The following is a 19,830-nucleotide window of genomic DNA, read 5'->3' on the forward strand; positions in this document are numbered from 1 at the left end:
ACACCATTTACATTTATTTGTTAACATAAGACTGTAGGTTAAAAAAATATCTGTATTATTAAATTAATAAAAAATCTTAACCTTTGTCCAAGTTATTTTAAAATCAGATGTCTTTAACCATGTTTTACTTAAGTTGTTCGTAAAAAAATCCGTTGGTTGACAAGTACTCAAGTCACATTGTAACAAAAATGAGATATTCTTAGAATTACCAGAGCCTGGACAATTTTCAGCAGCTCCTCTATAACGACTGCTATTCCCTGATATCCAATCAGTCGACACATAGACCTGAAGTGTGGGACTCCCACAAATCCGTGGTAGAGTCCATATATTGCACTAAAAGATGTGGTGAGGGCCTAAAAAGTGGACAAGTATTAATGTAATGGCCATGACATTAACAAAATAATTTGAAATCAGAGATGCATTACTATTCATCAACTGATAAAACAATAAGTCAAAAAATGTTTCCAACACATATTATGAAAGCATTAAAGGTAACTTTTAAACACCTGGTAATATTAGAACAAGATAACTAGATTCCTTTTTTAAGACCTGTGTCAAAATCTACAATTGTGCATGCAAAAATGTCCAAGTAGAATCCAAAAATTATTAGATAATCAAAATCCAGCATTTATCGGACTGAGATAGAAAAATTGTCAAAAAAGGAATCTGTTTTAGATGTGAGATTCTCAGTTCTTACCTTTGTACCCCAAATGTAAGAGTAAGATGGATTAGGCTGCTTTTCTCTTTGACTAGCTGGAGCAAATGGCAAAACTGTCTTAACAAATCTACAATAACAAAAATTGAGTTACATGTAAATATTACATCTAAATCCAAGCTAAATGAGAAAGCAAATGCATGTTTTTAACTGAATGGAGATATTTGAGGTCAAATCATTCTTTCTATTTTCCGACTGACAGATTTCTTTGGTCTATATTTGAATAAAAATTTATGAACACATATGCAGATATTTATCTACGGAATGAAATATATTTAGGAAAGATTTATCATTACATGAGTAGAAGTTTTATGTGTAGACTGACCTGTTTGTGGCAGCATTGTAGCAGTAGTTTGGTAGGAAATCATAATTGACCTCCCAGAACACATGAAGAGTGATTCTGCCGTAGGGGGCAGACACATTGTGGTTAGCCTCTCTCAGCATGGCATCAAAGTCATTCAAGGTGATGTACTTGTTCATCAGTTTATGGGCCAAACGGTTACACTCTACCAGGCCCTCTAGCTCCTATACACAGGAGATACAATTTATAATGCTGTTAATGCTTTTTACATAATACAATGCACATAAAATTACAGCTGATTCAAGGAAAAGTCAGACAGACAGGAATACTTACCACAATGCCTGTCAATTCTCCCCCCTCAAATCTAGAAATGGCTACATCCAGGGCCTTTTGTAACGAGGCATTTACTCTCTGGCCAAGCAGCCGATTTAAATCAATTGAACGACCAAGAATCTGTAAAAAAAAAAAAAAAAAATAAATAAATAGATATTAACAAGAGACAATTCATTCACAAAATAATTATAAACCTAATGCAGCAATAAATGCAAATAACTTAAAAACTTACACACCTGAACATGTCTCTGTTTAAGAAGAGTCTTGTATCTATTGGCAACAGGATAAACAATCTTTGTTCCAAAGCTAGCACACTCTGCTCGAAATCTCTTGTCAAGCATAATACTGTAAAATATTTTATATTTGAATGCATTTTACTGAATTATACACATGTACTTGCAAAGTTACATTTTTTCTTGGGTTCATAATCCCCAGAACTTCTGGAAGCACAATGTCTATTTAATTAGCCCATAAAAAAATGCAGATTTCTTGATCACCACTGTGTCTTAATTGCACTTTATGTAACCTGTCACATATCTGTGAACATGTAGTAAATGAATCCCACACAGAAAAATATACACCTACCATGTTTCAAGTGCTAAAACCATACTAACCTGCCAGCTAAATGTTTGTAGTAGGCAAAGATTTGATCACTGAGTTTGTACACAAACTGATCAAAACAAAGGTTGACCTGTCAGGAAAAAAATAATAAATGAATGATAAACAATCTCTTTGAAAAGAATTAAGAAAATGTATGTGCACATTTCAATTTCAAAAGGACACGATGTGTAAAATTAATATTTTGACCAAAAAAATATACTTGAAGAAAAGGAGAAACGCTTTTGAATAAAAACCACACAAACCTCTGCTTCCACCTCATCATAGAGGAATTGTTTGTGGAATTTGGTCAGGGCATAGTGACCACTGTCATTGTACAGGTCCAAAGGATACAGGATATATCTAAAAACCAAAGATATTCCCGTCATAAAACAGAGAAAACAAAGAACAATTTATGTAAAAGCATTTTTCATGTACCTTTTAGATCAATAAGTACTTGTTTATGAATTGTATCCCTTGCAACAAAACATCAATACTTTAATTTTGAGCATGGAATGACTTACTCCATCATGGAGGCATCCTTGGTTTCCAGAACATGGTCTGTAAGAATCCAAGGCATGGACATTTCAATTGGAAACTAAAATTAAAAGGATACACACTACTACAATTTCAAATACTAAATATATTTTTCAATCAGTACAAAAAATTATAAGAGATTCTGGTAGATTCAATTAATTTTACAGCCTAACACTAAAACCCTAGTTAGTTATCTATTTATCAAGTAAAGAATGTATGTTTAACAAGTTTGTATATCTATCCTATGTTGTTGTTTTTTCTTTCTATGTACACATATTGACAGTTGTAGCCATTTATGGTGAGAACCTCCTAAGTTTTTAGAACTTGTGTTCCATCCATCTGTATATTATTTATACAATAGAATATGTTGAAATCAAATACTAAATCTGTAAATGTTTCACAAATCAAAACGACTGTTCACATAGGCCTAAAAAAACTTTTATATGCTTTGAGAGTTCCCTGACAGTCAATAAACACTCTTTTATAAGCATATACAGTTAACATTGATAAGTCAAAATCTATAGGAATTGAAAAAAAAAGATATCTGACATTTGAGATCATGATGTGGAAACTTAGACTCAAACAGTAGTCAAAAAAGTAGAAGCTATTCTTTATGTCCCTGGTGTTAGATACATGTATATACAGCAGCTCAAATGTATACTCTAGTACATTTTTTAAAAGTCTGTCTTACTTGAATTCTTTTTCCCATTGTCATCTCCAGGAAAAATTCTCTGTACCAAAGCTGAGACAAATCACAACATCTATGTAGAGAGTCTGAAAAATAAAACAAAACATAGCATTGTCAATCAATTTACTTTTATTAACTTTATTCTGAAATAGTTTTTCTAAGTGATGAAAAGAACTCTGATCTTATTGGTAGGGAACAGACCATTGAAGTTTAGGAGGTAATTCCAGTAGAAGGACTCCTTGTGGAACTGATCAATAGCCATCAGATGTTGTCCGTCAATATCCTTCCTCAAGGTTTTCTTCCCACTGCCCCCACTCTTGTCTGCGATCAGGGACTCCAGCATTGTCCGTACCATGTACAGCTGAACAGGAAATTATAAAGAAATAGGTCAAACATTCAATAAGTAGCACACTAATCAATTCTAAATTGCTGTAATTACAGCATTACTGTCTGTGTTTCAAGATTTTTTGTAAACATTTCTGAATTTACTTGACTTCTGAATTACACCAAAGGTTTTATACAATTATTTGGTTAGTGTTATACCATAATGGTGTCTTATATATACTGAACAATTCTTTTCCATACAGACAGAGTTATGACATCTTAATGACTATTTTTGATTGTATGTAAACACCTGTGTGGTTGAAGGACCAACATTCCTACGTGGTACTTTGATTGTGAATCCTTCATCGGGATCTTTTTTACCCTTCATTGCCGGGTCATCGTGAGGTTCTACCCCTCTCATCCAATCAACACAGGTGTCTCGCACAGACAATATCAAGCTGTATGACAAATGATTTCAATTTATATACTAAATCCAACAAACTCAGCCAGCTACAAATTCAATTAGTTCTAATTACAGTTTTTGCACATCAGTCTTTTAACAAATGACTCAGGCTTTAAAAAATTTTCATCTCAAAAAATTAACAATTTTTTTTAAAGGCTGCTTATACAAAATAATGCCAAAGCACTCTATTTGAACCTAGCTTTATGTTTTGCAGTTCAATTACATGTATACAATAAATTCTTACACTTTGATGACATCATTTTTCTTCCTGATTGCCTTTCTCAGTGGATCCCTTAGTCCTAGTTGTACAAAATCCTGTAGAGCAGCGTAAATGTGTCTTCTAATTGCATCCAGAAACACTGACTCCATCCGCGCCATCAGAAGTTGTAGCCCCTTAATCATGGCAATCACTTCCACAATGGCAAACTTTTCATCACTGCTATAGTTATATCGAGTGGACTACAATCATGAGAGTAGCATCATAATTATATTATCCCTTAAAAACACTCTACATCAGATGATGTCTCTAAAGCTATAACAAAGCAATGAGAACTTTCAGTTCATAATGACCTATCTCTTATAGTAAATTCTGAATTCTGGTGTGTGTAATCGGGTGCAACATTAGATTATACACACAAACAGTAGAATCAGTGACATATGATATCACATGCACATAAAACAAATAATTTTTTTTATACATTTATGTATTAAATCACCTGAGTATTATCAAAATCAGTGATTGAATTTGAATGGGATGCTATGGCATTCACAATTTTGAAAAGCAATGAAATTAAATGTCATTCAATGCTTAGCAATTTTAATAATTATTAAAGCTTCAACGAAATCAAGAGAACATGTTTGTTATGTATTGATTAATACCCTCTCATTATTTTCTCCTCTGGTACCCTGAGGAAATTCACAATTCTGGATTATGGTGTGTATCACTATATGGGGTGCAGTCTGCTTAATACCCTGATTTAATGTATTTTCAGTATATACAAACAGTAGAATCAGTGATAAATGATATCACATCATTCATAAAATGTTTAGTTTATTTTACATGAAGAGAAGAAGATTTTCAAAGAAAAAGCATTTTACTTCCAGTCCTAGACTTTTATGAACAAAATAACTACATACAGGTTTCCAAATGCAAACAGTTTAATTCAGAACAAAAGATTTTAAAGATTCAGTTGGTGATGAAATCAAAATTTTACCTCAGCCATAACTCAAATTTTTAATATGGGTATAAATAAATTATAAATTATTAATAGATTTTAAAAAATCTAGAGAACTGACCAGTTCCATGACCTGTTGTGTCCAGGCTGACATTAGATGTAGCCCCCTGAGGGCCAGGTCATTCAGTTCCTTGTTCTCATAGTCTGACCTGGGACTCTCTCTAGTAGTGGTGATTGCCTGTAATACACAAATTGTCTGTCAGCACAGTGTAATATTAAAACCATCAAATATACATGATGTACAACTAATCAGTGAAAATTCTATTATTTAAATTTAATGTAAAATTTAATTTAACAAAATAAAAGTTTTGTTCAACAAAGAAAACCTAAATTTAACCTCAGAATTTCTTTTTATCACAAATCATTACTACACTGTAGTATAGACGTGTTGCTTGATACTTTGTGCAGTTGTCATTTCAAAAATGCAATATTTTGTAGTTTGACTGAATCCCACCTCATTGCTGTGCCTGGCAAGCTGACTGATGTATGCCATGTGATCTTCTCTAATGGCCTCCAGGTTAGCTAACAGGCTAGACTGAGGACTCAGCTGACTAGACTCACAAAATGTCCACCGTGAGGGGTCAAAGTTCAAGCTCTTTTGGATGTAATGGTAAGGTTTGATCTGCATGTCTCCATAAAGGGGAACAACTTCCAATTGCTAATGAAATACACACATTTAAAGAAAAAAATAAGATTTTATTTTAAAAGATGAGAATTACAAAATATTCAATAAGATGTATGTATTTATATGATAAATACCTACCTTTAAAATCCTATCTATTTTTGTTAAATTGACTCTTTTTTTGCCATCCATTTTGTAAATACTGTTTTCCTTGTTGTCCATCAAGAACAAACCAAATGCCATGACCTGGAATAAAATAAACATAATTGAAATGATAATAAAAGGATCAAATAAATTCAACTAACAAGCCTTAGCATACAACTTAAAAAAATCATTTGATGAAATGAAGAAATATGTCATTCATTTAGAAAATTTGGAAGTCAAGGCTAGGAACATTTTGAGTAAGTCTTATATACTGGTAATGAATTACTTTACCTTCACAAGCATGTGTTTTTCTGAAGGTTCCAGAAAGAGTCTGTTTTCGTACATGTGTACAGAGATGTTGACGACGTCAGCCAGCAGCTCCTCGTACCCTGGGGTGACTTCCAGGGCCTCCTTCAACATGTCCCGGATCTTATTCTGTGTCGCCAGAAACATGGACAGATTCTGAGACTCCTGAAGAGACTGGGGATCGGCCATTACCTTTAAAAACTGGGCAGCTCTACAAGCAAACATTCAAATCAAACGTTAGTTAGGAGGAATTTGAAGATTTGAATTTCTTTCTCTTTGAAAATAAGAAATAAAATTTCTTTACCTCATTCATCAAACCATAGAATAAAACAAACTCATTACTGTATTCAAAACTTACACACTGACTGTATTATATAAAAGTAAGCAATATACAAAATTTAAATATCATCTTTCTGTGCCTCTTTCAGAGTTTTAAGTTAAATGAATTTTTTTTCATAAAGAAATACCTTCTGTATGCAGAATAGTCATTCTTGACACTAGCTTTCATATTTTTCAGTTCATCCAACTCTGCAAATGTGTTAATAAATTTTCCCAGAGTTAAAAGGTAAGCTTCTGACACAAAATCATTCCTCTTCTCTTTGTGACAAAGTCTTTTGACTTCATTTCCAAACCGCTCTATTGCTCTTTTCTGCAAAGCATAAACAATATGAGTCTGAAACTTATGTATTCATCTTTTGGCATTAAATTTTCTAAAAAAATACATTTTAAGAATATGTAAAAAATTTTCAAAAGTTTGGAAAAATATCTTTGATTCTTTCAGTAGGTAATTATCATTCAAATATCATTAATTTTTCATCAATTAGAGAATCCCTCAAAATGTGCTTTAAAAGAGTTAGTATTGGAATGCCTACATTATACATGTACAGGTGTGGACTATACGACATAGATAATACTGGTTTGGAGGATTTCTAAACTGAAATACACACCGTGAAATACATGAGGTCCATCAGCTTGGAGACCTGGGGGTCAAGTACCTCCACGATCTTGTTGTAAATTTCTACTCTGTTAGGTTGTTCATTACTTTTAACCTAGCAGGAAAAATTGGAAAAATATCATATATCTCATAACATTTCTATGTAAGATCTGTATAAATTAATAAACTAAAAGAAAAAATACTTTTATCTTCTATGAATTAAAAAGTAGAAGTTCTTTTTTTCCTAGTGTAAGAGAAGTCATATTTGTTCTTGTACAATTATAAATTCATGTCAAAAGAGATTAAGGAATATGATTACAAATATAATGCTTTTATTCTGAATTAAGAAACTGAGGCATTAATATCTGTTCATGATGCACTTGCCTGTGGTAAAGCCCTAGAACAACATCTCCAGGTATACAACATGGCAGCATACTCCTGGCCTTCCTCTAACAACTTGTTCTATACAAGATATAATTGAAGACACGTTAAATTTCTCTAATCAAATTACATGTATGTATATGCTGATTTTTTGTCAAAGAACATCTGATGGCCCATAATTTTACATTAAAAGTATCATTAAAAATTATCAATGGTTAGAATGGGGTTAACAAGTCGCTGTAAAATACAGGTGACTCTCGATGGCTCGAACTCCGATCTCTCGAAGTGAACCTCCGGTCCCGTTTTTTTTCTCTATATAACTAAGCAAATTTACTCCTGATTTCTCGAACTTCTATCTCTCGAAGTTCTCTATCTCTCGAACCAAAACCTGGGTCCCGTTACACATATTTCATTGAATTTTACTCTCTATCTCTCGAAGTTTTGATTGCGCGTGTATACACGCCGATCAAGCGTAAAATTGAGTCTGGACTTACATGGAAAAACAGTGAATGCCAGGGGCTGGCATGGAGGTGTTAATTTGGGTGTTTACATAGATGACACTACACCTGTTGGTCGTCCGTGTGTTGATATAATTAATTGGTTATTATTGGTAAATTATAAACGAATTCACAACTTATTTTGACTTGAAATCGAGACGATAATTTTTAGAAAATAAATTTATAGAGGTTTGTTTCAATAAGTTCCCATAGACTATGAACTTTAATTTAATTAGAGTCTACATAGTCCCAGCATGGCAAATATTGCACAAGAAATTACTTTCTCAAGGACTTAATACCGATTAAGAAAAATCTGGTGAACACTGGTGAAGGACCCGATCAAGCCGCGGAATAGCCAAACCGACAATTGCTATCCGGGTTTCATGTTATCGTGAAATAAGAACAAATAAAATATTGAAACTCCAGGAATTCGTTGTATTTATTCGAAATACGATCATTGTTGTTGATATCAAGTATATTACCTGTAAAATACGATTGAAAATGTGCAATAACTTTATTTACATATACTTCCGGTATCTATAATAGTAGAACATCAATGATCGGAACTGAAAATTTCGGATTTTATTTACTTTCTATCTCTTGAACCCCTCAATCTCTCGAACTTTTCTTGCGGTCCCTTGAACTTCGAGAGATAGAGAGTCACCTGTATATGAACACCTACATACATATGACCATAGATCATTTATACCGTATATGCATTTAAAGTTTTAACGTACAAGGTCAGCATGGACGGTAGCTTCTTCTATGTACTTTGCAACTCCTGTTACATATGCACTTCTGTCTTCGAAATTGGTATCAAAATTCGCCTGGTACTGAATGGAGAGGGACATTCCCTCGATGCATGGCTGCTGGTCAGGGAGTGGTAATTCATCCAGAACATCAACATTCTGAAGAGCGTCTGTCAGAGTGATTTTCTCACCCACCATATGATCACCCTACAAAAGATATTTTCAGATTTCTTCAATATCTTCAGAGATATAAACATTGCCACAAGCATGGACTTCTGGTAAATATATCATTTATTTATGAGCTGTCAAAATATTTGATTTTCATCAACATTTTTTAAAACAAGAGAAAGAATACAGAATGAATACTTAGCACAGGCTGAATACGATGAGGATATCCAATGATATAAAATGAAAAGGTAACCTAAATCTTTCTCTTAGAGCATCACTAAATATATTTTTGTTTGCAGTCTATACCTATATATATTACTTCTTATTAAATAAAGGCATTCTTTTTAATGTTAAGGTCAAGATCTAGTAAATGAAAGGTGCCTACAGATTTATCAAATTTGAGAAATAAATTCCTCTATTGATGCTTTACAACTTTAGCTTGGTCAAATAAGGTGTTTTTGGGGAATAATTTGTAGGTAAACAAGATGAAAAGCTGTATTTTAAACAGTCATTTTCAATGAAAAATTAAGAAAACCAGTCAGGAATATGGGAGTTTTTTTCATAATCAACAAAGGAAATATATCCAGATTGTCTACAGTCTCTCAGAAAACGGTAATTAGTATGTTCATGGCCTCTTCTTTAAATCAATATCAAATTTAATATAGGTATCCGGTTTACTTTTCATAAAAAATGTTGATGAAAAATTGAATGTCATGAAAATACCCTATTTTCTACATAATTCTGCTAAAGCCGCAAAGTACAGGAAAAAGAAAGTTGAAATGAGATTGATTATGATGTCATAATGGATCTAGCATAAAAAAATTAGTCTAAAGTTATTTAGTAGATCTTGACCTTAATTGTAATGAAACTGTTCTACAAGACTAGAGGATGAAAATATAAGCTATAGTCTACTTATATTTTTTATCAGCATCCATTTTTGATGATGAACACAATTATAACTAAGAAAGAAAGAAGTGTTGAGCATATCTTTTACTGTCTTTGTCATTCACTTAAAATGTTTAAATTTAATCTGACAAATCCGCCTCTGTTCTCCCTTTTATATTGAGATATCAAATAGGATCTGATAGACAAGACAGCAATAATCAACAAACTTGTATGCCAAAAGAATTAAGAAAACAAGATGATAAATAAGGACAATTTGTAATACAAAGTTTTCTTACCATTTTGAAAATTATTAAAATATTTTCTTGCTTAATTAATCATTGAAAGTTGGTCTACATTTCCTATGTACCCTGCCCATCATTGTTTGCGGAAGTAGCAATTGCCCGATAGATGGCGCTTAGGGTGTGGTATTTTAAAATCTGAACACGGTACCATAATATCCGGAAATTAAAAGCAAAAGACTGCACAAATAGTAAAATCGGTGAAAGCTTTCAATGCTGGTAAATTTTACAGATATATGTATATCCTGGTATAAGTAAAATGGTGTAATTGTTTTATAAAAAGGTGACAATATATTTTCTTGGTTAATCATAATGACACTTTTTTGTAGGTCAATAAGGCCATAAAAATTAATTTCTTGCTGGGTTCTCAAGCCCTCCCTCATCTCTTCCAAGGGTGTCTCATTGACCCTTTTTATTGCTAAATCAATAAAATAAAAACAACTAATCACCTCCCTCAGCATTTTTTGTATAAAAAAATGTATAAAGCTTCCTCATCATGTTTTGGGGGCAATAAAAATAGTATTTAAAAAATGCCTCCCTCCCTCATCATATTTGTTGAAAAAAAAGTCCTGAGAACCAATGAATTAACTTTGCATGGCCTAAATAGTATCATAATAAATTTATCTATTTTATCCTATGGACAGTTCATGATTGTGTATTCACGGGTGTTATCAGATCCAGGTACAGGTTACAACACTGCCTTAATTAATATGCAAACAAATAATGGAGACTTTTTGATTCCCACAGCAAGGTACGTATAGAAAGTAATTTTCACATTTGAGTGTTTTCAAAATATTTTGGTAATACTAGTCCCCGAGTAAGGGATCAAATCCCCTTTACCCTTTAAATTTAGATCAACCATCATTTACAGACGCCCACCTCCCTAACACCAGGTGATTGTTATGTAATCATAGTTGAAAGTTCTCCCCATTGTATCGTGTATGCACCCCAAGCGAAACTGTTGATATTTATGGCACGCTAAATTCACAAAATGAGCTAAACATAGTTTCACAGTCGATAAACTAGGTTTATCGTTTGTAAACTATAGTCTACGGACTGTAAACAATAGTTAACAACGTTAATCTATTTTTTACATCTGTAAACCATAGTTAACGCGATAATCCTTGTTTCAGAACCGTAAACTATACTTAACTAATGGCACGCCTAATTTACAAAAATGAGCTAAACATAGTTTCACAGTCGATAAACTAGGTTTATCGGACTGTAAACTATAGTTAACAACGTTATTCTATATTTTACATCTGTAAACCATAGTTAACGCGATAATCTATGTTTCACAACCGTAAACTATACTTAACACCGAAAACAATCATTTGCGATTGCAAAACATAGATTATCTGATAAATACGGTTTCACGATTTGTAAACTATGGTTTACAACTCTTAACTATAGTTAACGATCTGATAAATATAGTTTCACGATTTGTGAAACTATGATTAACAACTCTTAACTATAGTTTACGATTGTAAATTATAGTTTACAAACGTGAATCTATGTTTATCAACAAAATCTATTGTTATCGTTTTATTACAGACAGATAAACTTAGATTAGCATTCGCAAACTATAGTTAACAACCGTTAAATATAGTTTTACAAGTGAAAACGTTCACGGTTTGTAAACTATAGTTTACAGTTGATAAACTAGGTTTATCGACTGTGAAACTATGTTTAGCTCATTTTTGTGAATTTGGCGTGCCATAGTTTAACACTGAAAACAATCATTTGCGATTCCAAAACATAGATTATCTGATAAATACAGTTTCACGATTTATAAACTATGGTTTACAACTCTTAACTATAGTTAACGATCTGATAAATATAGTTTCACGATTTGTGAAACTATGATTAACAACTCATTACTATAGTTTACGATTATAAATTATAGTTTACAGACGTGAATCTATGTTTATCAACTAAATCTATTGTTAACGTTTTATTTCAGACAGATAAACTTAGATTAGCATTCGTAAACTATAGAAAATACCGTTAAATTGTTAACTATAGTTCACGGTTTGTAAACTATAGTTTACAGTCGATAAACCTAGTTTATCAACTGTGAAACTATGTTTAGCTCATTTTTGTGAATTTGGCGTGCCATAGATATTAATTCTTGTTTCATCAATTTGTTTGTCAATTGCTTGCCTTGTTTCAAAAATTGTTCTTACGTAGACGATCGAACCAACCCCCTATATGTGCAGGTGATAAGGGTATATTACAACATAAGTATTGAAAGTTGTCGGACGTCTTTTCTAGTAAAATATCCAAATATAAAACATATCTGTCAGACTCTATGATAATTTTTACTGACAGTATTTCCATTTCACTGAGATAATTCGATTCGACATATGAATGGAAGTCTGTTATTAATTGAAAATACGTCGTAAATATAGCTGAACTTGGAGTTGAAGATCTATTCATATCATTTTAAAGATTATGAATGAATTTTGCTTCATATTGATACAAAAATAGGTCTGCTGATAATGGAGCGCAATTGGTACCCATTGCAATTCAAACAGATTTTTTATAGACTTCGTCATTATATAAAATTACATAAAAGACGAAGAACTTCGTGTTAATTTCTATATAATTCTTTTCCACAGAGAAACGAACAAAGTTGCCACGTAACAAACAAAAATGTCTACGAAAAATCTGCTCTTGAATGAGGAGTCTCCACCGTCCTATCAGTCCATATACCCAGCGGAAGTAACCGTAACGACAGGAGAGAATGAGATTCGAACCACAGTGACCCACCAGTCTGTTATAGACCCGGACACAGAAACACACGTTTATAAGCGGCGCTGGTACGTGTTGATAGTGTATTCTCTCCTAGCCTTTACACAGGGGGGTTACTGGAACACATGGGGACCAATCGCAGCGACATCTGAGGACGCATTCGGTTGGTCTGACGCGGACATCGCACTCTTGTCAAACTGGGGACCCATATCATATGTTTTGGCTGCCTTCGTCATGTCATGGGTTGTTGATGTTAAAGGTTTGTTATTTCTTTAAAAATTAACGTATCCATGAAGTTTTAGTCATGTGCTATACCCAATGGACACATCTTGAAATAAATTTGTATTACAGCATTGCTTCTTGAACTGAAGTGACTTATTTATTTTGTAGGACTTAGATGGTCGTGCTTAAGCACGGCGGTTATGGTGGCTCTTGGTGCCGGTGTGAGATGTATAACGGACCGGCCTCCTTATGTTACTTGGTAAACGATTCTTCTGTCAACCCACTCTTTTCAAATGGCATGCGGCAGTAGTTTATATATCTGCATGTCTATCAGTTTAGCGTTTAAGAGAAGAATCATCAATATAGACCATGATAATGGCCGTGATTTTGAAAATAAAAATCCTTTGATCTTTGTAATAAGAACTTTCAAAAGTTTTGCAGTATTGCATCCCTTCTCAAAGAAACTATGAAGATATCTGTTGAGTATGTACAACGATTATTTCTTGTTGTATTTTATTTCTCCTTAAACTATTATGTATAATCAATAACGATGAAAAAAAATTAAACTTTAAAAAAGTCATTCTGTGAATTCAGTACGGAAAAGTTTAAAAGTTTTCATATATACTGGGTATGGTGAAAACAAACAAGCCACCTTAAAAATCATCAACATTTTTATAGGATAGTGAATTTTGCTCAGTTTCTGAATGGTTTAGCTGGTCCTGTTGCAATGGCAGTACCTCCTGTGTTATCTGTTGTCTGGTTCCCTGTTCAGCAGCGCACGCTCGCCACCGCTGCAGCAGCCTTTCCTAATGGCATTGGCATTGCACTGTCCTTTCTAATAGGTAGGACCAATTCTCTTCCAGGACGGTTAACATTGGTCAGTTTCTGAACGGTTTGGCGGGCCCGGTTGCCATGGGTGTTCCGCCAGCTTTGTCAGCGTTGTGGTTCCCTGTAAAAGAGCGCACCACAGCCACAGCACTTGCCACTATACTTAATGGCCTAGGTGTTGGCGTCGCCTTCTCGCTTGGTATGTCGTCTTTCCAAAACTAAACATTTATTAAAGATGTTTTGCCTTTGAACACCACTGCCCAGCAATGCAAGCAAACACTTTAACCCAAATGTACAAAACTTATCCTGTTAAAAAATGACCGAAAAAGTCCAACACTGACATAAAAGTAAAGGTAAAAACCCTATTCCTCTGCAGGACCATGGACGTAGGACAAATGTTGAACGGTTTTGCTGGACCTGTAAACACGTATCCTCCTGTATTTTCGGCTGCTTGGTTCCCAACCAATCAGAGACTGACTGCTACAGGCGTCATAACTGCGTCATCATTTATTGCCAAAGCTATCCCTATGGTGATAGGTATATGCAACTTCTTAACTTTCCCTTCTTATACTTTTCACCAGATTCCTTGTTTTTGATCACATATACATATGCATTTAAAAAACAACAATAATACTTTTTAAATGATTAATTCTTGAAATGTTTGTAAACAGAGTTTGAAGTAAAAGATATCACGCAGTCAGATTCATCTGTTTCATTGTTGGATATTTTACCAGAAAAAGACGTTTACAGTAGTCTAACAACAAAGCTTTATGACAAAGATTTCTTTTCAATCGTCAACTTCCCTTATATTATACCCTTATCATCTCTCGATGATTCGATACGCAAGAGCACGTTCTACTTATGAACAATTTCTAAAGTGAAATAAATTGATGACAAGCAAGTGATGAAACAAGAATATAAACTGTCCCGTTTAAAGTAACCATTTATTAAGTTCTATGGTTGACACAATGACCTGGTCAGCAAATACAATATATCATGAAGTCAAATGCTGACTGACGTTTTCAATACTAATGTGAAAACCATAATTTACACACTAAATTGTCGACGATTAATTTTCTTGTTATTTCCCGATCATGGCAAGGAGCACACGACGGGTGTGATCGATCGGCAGGGATGCTCACTCCTTCATGGCACCTGGTCCCACCACAAATTTTAGAAGTCGGAGAAGTTAGCTTACCGAGAAGTGTTATCGAATACGTTGTTGTCTTGGACCAATTGCTGATACTAACAACTGTGTGACAAAAACGTCTCATTAAAATTTATGTAAATACATTGTTTGGACACAGCAGTGATTTTTACTGAAGCATAATTGGATTAAATTGAATTAACTTTCGCCCTTTTAGGTCCATATATGGTAAAAGACAGAACATCAAATACTAACTCTACAATGCGGTATGTAATGTAGGTTCTGATATTATTATGTGTGTATTTATGGTTTTTTAAAAATATAATTTTATGTCTAGTTATTTTCATCTGTTTCAGTAATACATCATGGATTAACATGACAGGTATGCAAGATTATACTATACTCTGTTATTCAACATTCTAACAAAATCTAACATTAACAGGATTTAAAATAGAATGTTACATTATCTAGATTTCAATATAAAACTTATTACGTCTTTCTCAAAACTGATTACTAGTATTACCAAAACTTTTTTTTTAGATGATGAAAGAATTTCTCAAGAAAGACACGATATTATGATGTATATGTATGTAGGTAAGGAAGAACTTATATGACATAGACAATCTCCCCTTAGAAGAATACTCAAAACAAAAATGTTTTAAAAATTATAATCTAGTTTGTGCAAGACTAATAATTATTGTTAAAACACATACTAGTATTTATCACAAAGATTCCTAAAATGAATTTTTAAAAAGATACTTTTTTCTAAGTAACAAATTTAGTTGAACCAATTAGGGGGAATATTAAAAGAAATTATCAAATCTCTACGTTCAGATTTTGGACATCTTTGAGATGATTTTATTTTTTTACAGAAGCTGCCTGGGCCGTCTTTATCCTCCTCCTGATACTTATTTACTTCCCAGCTAAGCCCCCCAAACCCCCGACACTGTCAGCCTCTGTGGAGAGGATGGACTTCAAGACGGGCGCCAAATGTCTCGTCAGGTCTCTGGATTGGGTTGTTTAAATATTTTTCTTTTCTTTTTTATGAAAATAACATATAATTCATATCATAAATGTGTGTTTGTTGTACAGAAATGTTCGGTTCTGGATTATATGTGCTACATACGGTATATCTCTGGGAGTCTTCAACTGCTGGCAGAGTGTTCTGGATGTCATCCTTAAACCTCACAACATTGACGAGGTAGACATTAAATAAGTCTCAGAAGTAGAGTCTAACTTATATTGAAAATAAATTGATAACATGTAATATGAGATTTATTTATTTTTTTTCACAGAACGAGGCCGGATGGTTGGGTTTTTACTCCATTCTTGCAGGTTGTGTTGGATCTGTAATATTAGCAAAGTAAGGAAGATTTACCATAAGTGTATAAATTCTACCTGTATTAAGAGATATCCTTTTTTTCTTATGGTAGATGATATTTTTTTATTATTACAGATTCGCAGACGTGTTTTCGCGCCACATGAAGATGTTTCTGTTACTTCTGTACATAAGCGGAAGTGCGTGTTTCGTCTGGTTCACTCTTCTCATCAATGGAACCATTCCCGACTCCACATGTAATAATTATAAGGAAATAAACGCCAATTACGAAAAGTTTCTGTTTAAAGAATTGTCTTTTGTTGATGTATATATGTTATTTTAATTGAGAAGAATGTATATAAAATGTCTATAAAAAAAATTGCCAATGTAGATAATTATATTTAAAAGAAGGAAATACATTAGAGTGATTACATATGTATCTCCGTCAAATTTTCTCGCCATTGACCATGGGTTGGCTCGTAAATATTTCTTGTTGAATATTACCTGAAAGTCTTTTAATTTAAGCATTTCTGTGCCTATATGGATGTCTTGATGAAGAAGACCTTCTAATTAAGAGTGAGTACATTTTCAGATTCTTTGTATGTCGCCATTATCCTTGCTACACTCCTCCTTAATGCCAGCGTGCCCCTGTATTACGAGATGGCCTGTGAGGTGACCTATCCCGTGGCGGAGGGGATCACCAACTTCGTACTGACACTCGTCAATAACATAGGGGGACTGGTATTCCTTCTCGTCGGCATGATACCACACATAGGTAAATAATCTAAATATAAAAAAGACGAAGAGACACTTTTATGTGTAATTTTTTAATGAATCTCGTATAATTATTCTCGTCTGAAATATGCTTTGTTATAGTTGTACCAGCTATGATTTTCTCTAAGTTAATACAATGCAAAATTGGCAATCTAATGATAAACATGTTGACTTTTTAACAGGAACAGCTTGGGCGAACTGGGCGTGTTTGGGTGCCATTGTGTCCTGTATCCCTGTCTTATTACTCATCAAAGAGAACTACAACCGTCTAGAAGTAGACGAAATCAAAGGAGAAGAAACGTGACAGAAGATTCCTTAGGGAGAGAAGATTTCAATGAGATAATTTTCTGTGTATATATGGACTGAGTAGACGTGTTATACATCAGTGTTTATTTCTGACACTGGAGTCGCTCCTAAAATTCTGGAGGAGACAATTACAGGATCAGTTTTTCGAATTTCCAAATACTCACTTTATACCATAAATATTACTTTGTCAAAAATACATAGGATTGTTCATCAAAGATGTATGGGACTATATTTTTATATCATGCTTTTGCAGAGACTTGCTAGATGTCGTTTGAGATGAATATAGAATACATGTAGTTAGTAACCTACATGTATATTATACAGTGTACAACCAAATAACTTTTTTTTTAAAAAAAAAGAAGAGATTATGAAACCTGCCCATTGTACAGTTTTCTTCCAGATGTAATAAAATTAAAAACCCAAATCCCCCTCTCCCCTAAAAGGAAAAAAAAAAACAACAAAAGAAATTCAAAAATCACATAATCTATCAAACAAAATAGTCATTTTTAGTTCCTACACATCTCGCTGAGATTATATGTGCCTCGGACTGCCTCTTCATCTCGATCAATGCAACAAGATGCACTTATTTTAAAGATTAGATATCAAAAGGAAATTCGGGGTAATTTGTTGTTAATTGTTACAATGATCATTCTGTCCGTCGCATTATATATTCTTAAACAAACTGCGCCTACTTTTCATTTTCAAAAGAAGTCAGTTAATGTTATATGAAGCCTGGTATCCGTTAGAAGGCCATGGGTAATAAAAGTGCGGATATTGAAATTTTATTGCCAATTAAATCAATAGGGGATCCAGAGATATGATTTGGGGGAAACTTAAGAACTCTTATATTTTAAATATACAGTATAGTACCCAAATATTCTTATGAAATATGATTTTACAATGTCCTGTAGATGTGAAATCAGGTTGGAGATTTTTATTTTCACTCTTTCGGCCAAGAAGGGACGGAAAAAAGTCTTTCGTTTTTTCTCAGAACTCTTCTCACCATTTCTTGGCACCTGAAACCGCCTCTGACGTTTTGAGGTCCGTGTTTGCCCTGCTCCAAATTTGTATTATTTGATGGACTTTTGAGCTTGAATACTGCACGTTCGTTATCTCCATATACTATTTCATTTTACAGAGTAGACCATTTGAAATATGATTGACGTATTGGTGGTATTTATGCAATTAACGTTTTTTATTCTTTTCGTGCTTGGTTTTTTTTTTTCTGTTCTCCGGAATTTCTGATGTTTTATTTAATAACAGTTGTCAAATACTAGTATTCGGTATTGATTGAGTGAAATAGACTTTTATTACATGATTGTTGATGTCCTATTGAGATTTAACAAGGTTTTAGAATTTTCTTTTCCATCTGAAAAGTCTAATAGAGGCTGATTTTTAAATCGATTATTCAACGACTTAATAAATATCAACATACAAATATGCTGGTAATACATGCAGATTTTATACTGTATTAGACTTGGACTTTAAAACAGTTTTAAGACTCGTAAAAGATTGCTTTCGTGATTGTAATAATATAAGTAAACACATGATATATAAATATCTCATCTCGATCCATTCATCAAGATATACTTATTTTAAAGATTAAATATCAAAAGGAAATTCGGGATAATTTGTCGTTATACTGATCACTCTAGATCTGTCCATCGCATTAAATTCTTCAATAAACTGTTCTTTTCTGATATCCTTTAGAAGGCCATGGGCAATATACACATGTAGGTATGGAAACTAAAATTTTATTGAAAATTAAACCAAAAGGGATTCAGAGATATGAATTGGGGGAAATTTTAGAACTTTCACATTTTAAACAGTAACCAAATATTGCTATAGAATATGATTTAATAATGTTCTGTAGATTTGAAATCAGGTTTGGAAATTTTTATTTTCACTCTTTCGGCCAACGAGGGATGGGTAAATGTCATTTTTCTACAATAAGCTCCCAAAACTGTTCTAACATCTTCTTGGCATCTGATCCAACCTGATAATTTGGAGGTCCGTGTTTGCTCTGCTCCGATTTTGTATTATTTGATGGACTTTTGAGCTTGAATACTCTTCGTTATCTCCATATATTTCATTTTGCAGAGTAGACCATTTGAAATATAATTGACGTCTTGTTGGTATGCAATAAAGTATATTTCTTTTCATTCTTAGGACCAATTTTGTAATTTTTCTGGTTTCTGGAATTTCTCTTATATTTTATTTAATAACGGTAGTCAAATATTTGGTATTGATTTATGATGTCCTGTAGATGTGCAATGAAGATGTAGTACATTCTTTTATCTAAA

At 33.2% G+C, this 19,830-nt stretch overlaps 2 protein-coding genes across 7 annotated transcripts in view; one reads left to right on the forward strand and one right to left on the reverse strand.

Moving 5' to 3' along the window:
• LOC134233936 (cytoplasmic FMR1-interacting protein-like) overlaps window positions 1-10,311 on the reverse strand; it is a 25,018-nt gene extending 14,707 nt beyond the window's left edge. The window contains exons 1-21 of the mRNA XM_062715997.1: window positions 10,176-10,311; window positions 8,815-9,033; window positions 7,584-7,661; window positions 7,213-7,314; window positions 6,733-6,914; window positions 6,251-6,476; window positions 5,957-6,061; window positions 5,648-5,851; window positions 5,231-5,371; window positions 4,203-4,417; window positions 3,806-3,953; window positions 3,373-3,532; window positions 3,175-3,257; window positions 2,471-2,544; window positions 2,213-2,309; window positions 1,964-2,040; window positions 1,586-1,694; window positions 1,350-1,469; window positions 1,041-1,240; window positions 698-785; window positions 210-353 (exon numbers count right to left, since the gene is read on the reverse strand). Of these exons, the coding sequence (XP_062571981.1) occupies window positions 210-353; window positions 698-785; window positions 1,041-1,240; window positions 1,350-1,469; window positions 1,586-1,694; window positions 1,964-2,040; window positions 2,213-2,309; window positions 2,471-2,544; window positions 3,175-3,257; window positions 3,373-3,532; window positions 3,806-3,953; window positions 4,203-4,417; window positions 5,231-5,371; window positions 5,648-5,851; window positions 5,957-6,061; window positions 6,251-6,476; window positions 6,733-6,914; window positions 7,213-7,314; window positions 7,584-7,661; window positions 8,815-9,033; window positions 10,176-10,178 (2,775 nt within the window). The 5' untranslated portion in view covers window positions 10,179-10,311. The remainder of the gene's footprint in view (window positions 1-209; window positions 354-697; window positions 786-1,040; window positions 1,241-1,349; window positions 1,470-1,585; window positions 1,695-1,963; window positions 2,041-2,212; window positions 2,310-2,470; window positions 2,545-3,174; window positions 3,258-3,372; window positions 3,533-3,805; window positions 3,954-4,202; window positions 4,418-5,230; window positions 5,372-5,647; window positions 5,852-5,956; window positions 6,062-6,250; window positions 6,477-6,732; window positions 6,915-7,212; window positions 7,315-7,583; window positions 7,662-8,814; window positions 9,034-10,175) is intronic.
• LOC134233917 (solute carrier family 49 member 4 homolog) lies at window positions 6,761-17,858 on the forward strand. 6 transcript variants are annotated; one of them, XM_062715972.1, is made up of 14 exons: window positions 6,761-6,830; window positions 10,823-10,929; window positions 12,800-13,191; window positions 13,323-13,413; window positions 13,833-13,996; window positions 15,347-15,395; window positions 15,486-15,511; window positions 15,670-15,723; window positions 16,002-16,131; window positions 16,222-16,330; window positions 16,425-16,492; window positions 16,586-16,704; window positions 17,040-17,222; window positions 17,404-17,858. In XM_062715972.1, the coding sequence occupies exons 3-14, from the start codon at window positions 12,834-12,836 to the stop codon at window positions 17,523-17,525; spliced, it is 1,473 nt and encodes a 490-aa protein (XP_062571956.1). In that variant the 5' UTR covers window positions 6,761-6,830; window positions 10,823-10,929; window positions 12,800-12,833; the 3' UTR covers window positions 17,526-17,858. The 6 variants fall into 6 exon arrangements, with proteins under 6 accessions (XP_062571956.1, XP_062571960.1, XP_062571955.1 ...); XM_062715976.1 differs by lacking the exon at window positions 13,833-13,996 and adding an exon at window positions 14,359-14,519 and having other exon boundaries at window positions 17,404-17,857; XM_062715971.1 differs by lacking the exon at window positions 13,833-13,996 and adding an exon at window positions 14,018-14,181 and having other exon boundaries at window positions 17,404-17,855.
• The last annotated feature ends 1,972 nt before the right edge of the window (window positions 17,859-19,830 follow it).

This window comes from Saccostrea cucullata, unplaced genomic scaffold, assembly GCF_032062105.1.
Source record: "Saccostrea cucullata isolate Sc308-1 unplaced genomic scaffold, CSIRO_AGI_Scuc_v1 ctg226, whole genome shotgun sequence".
Classification (NCBI taxonomy): Eukaryota; Metazoa; Mollusca; class Bivalvia; order Ostreida; family Ostreidae; genus Saccostrea; species Saccostrea cuccullata.

Bases quoted from the DNA above. Each gene is read 5' to 3' on its own strand.
- LOC134233917 (XM_062715972.1), top strand. From the start codon at position 12,834: ATGTCTACGAAAAATCTGCTCTTGAATGAGGAGTCTCCACCGTCCTAT. The intron at 13,997-15,346 runs GTAGGACCAATT...TCGCCCTTTTAG, and splicing joins TGCACTGTCCTTTCTAATAG to GTCCATATATGGTAAAAGAC. The intron at 15,512-15,669 runs GTATGCAAGATT...CTTTTTTTTTAG, and splicing joins ATCATGGATTAACATGACAG to ATGATGAAAGAATTTCTCAA.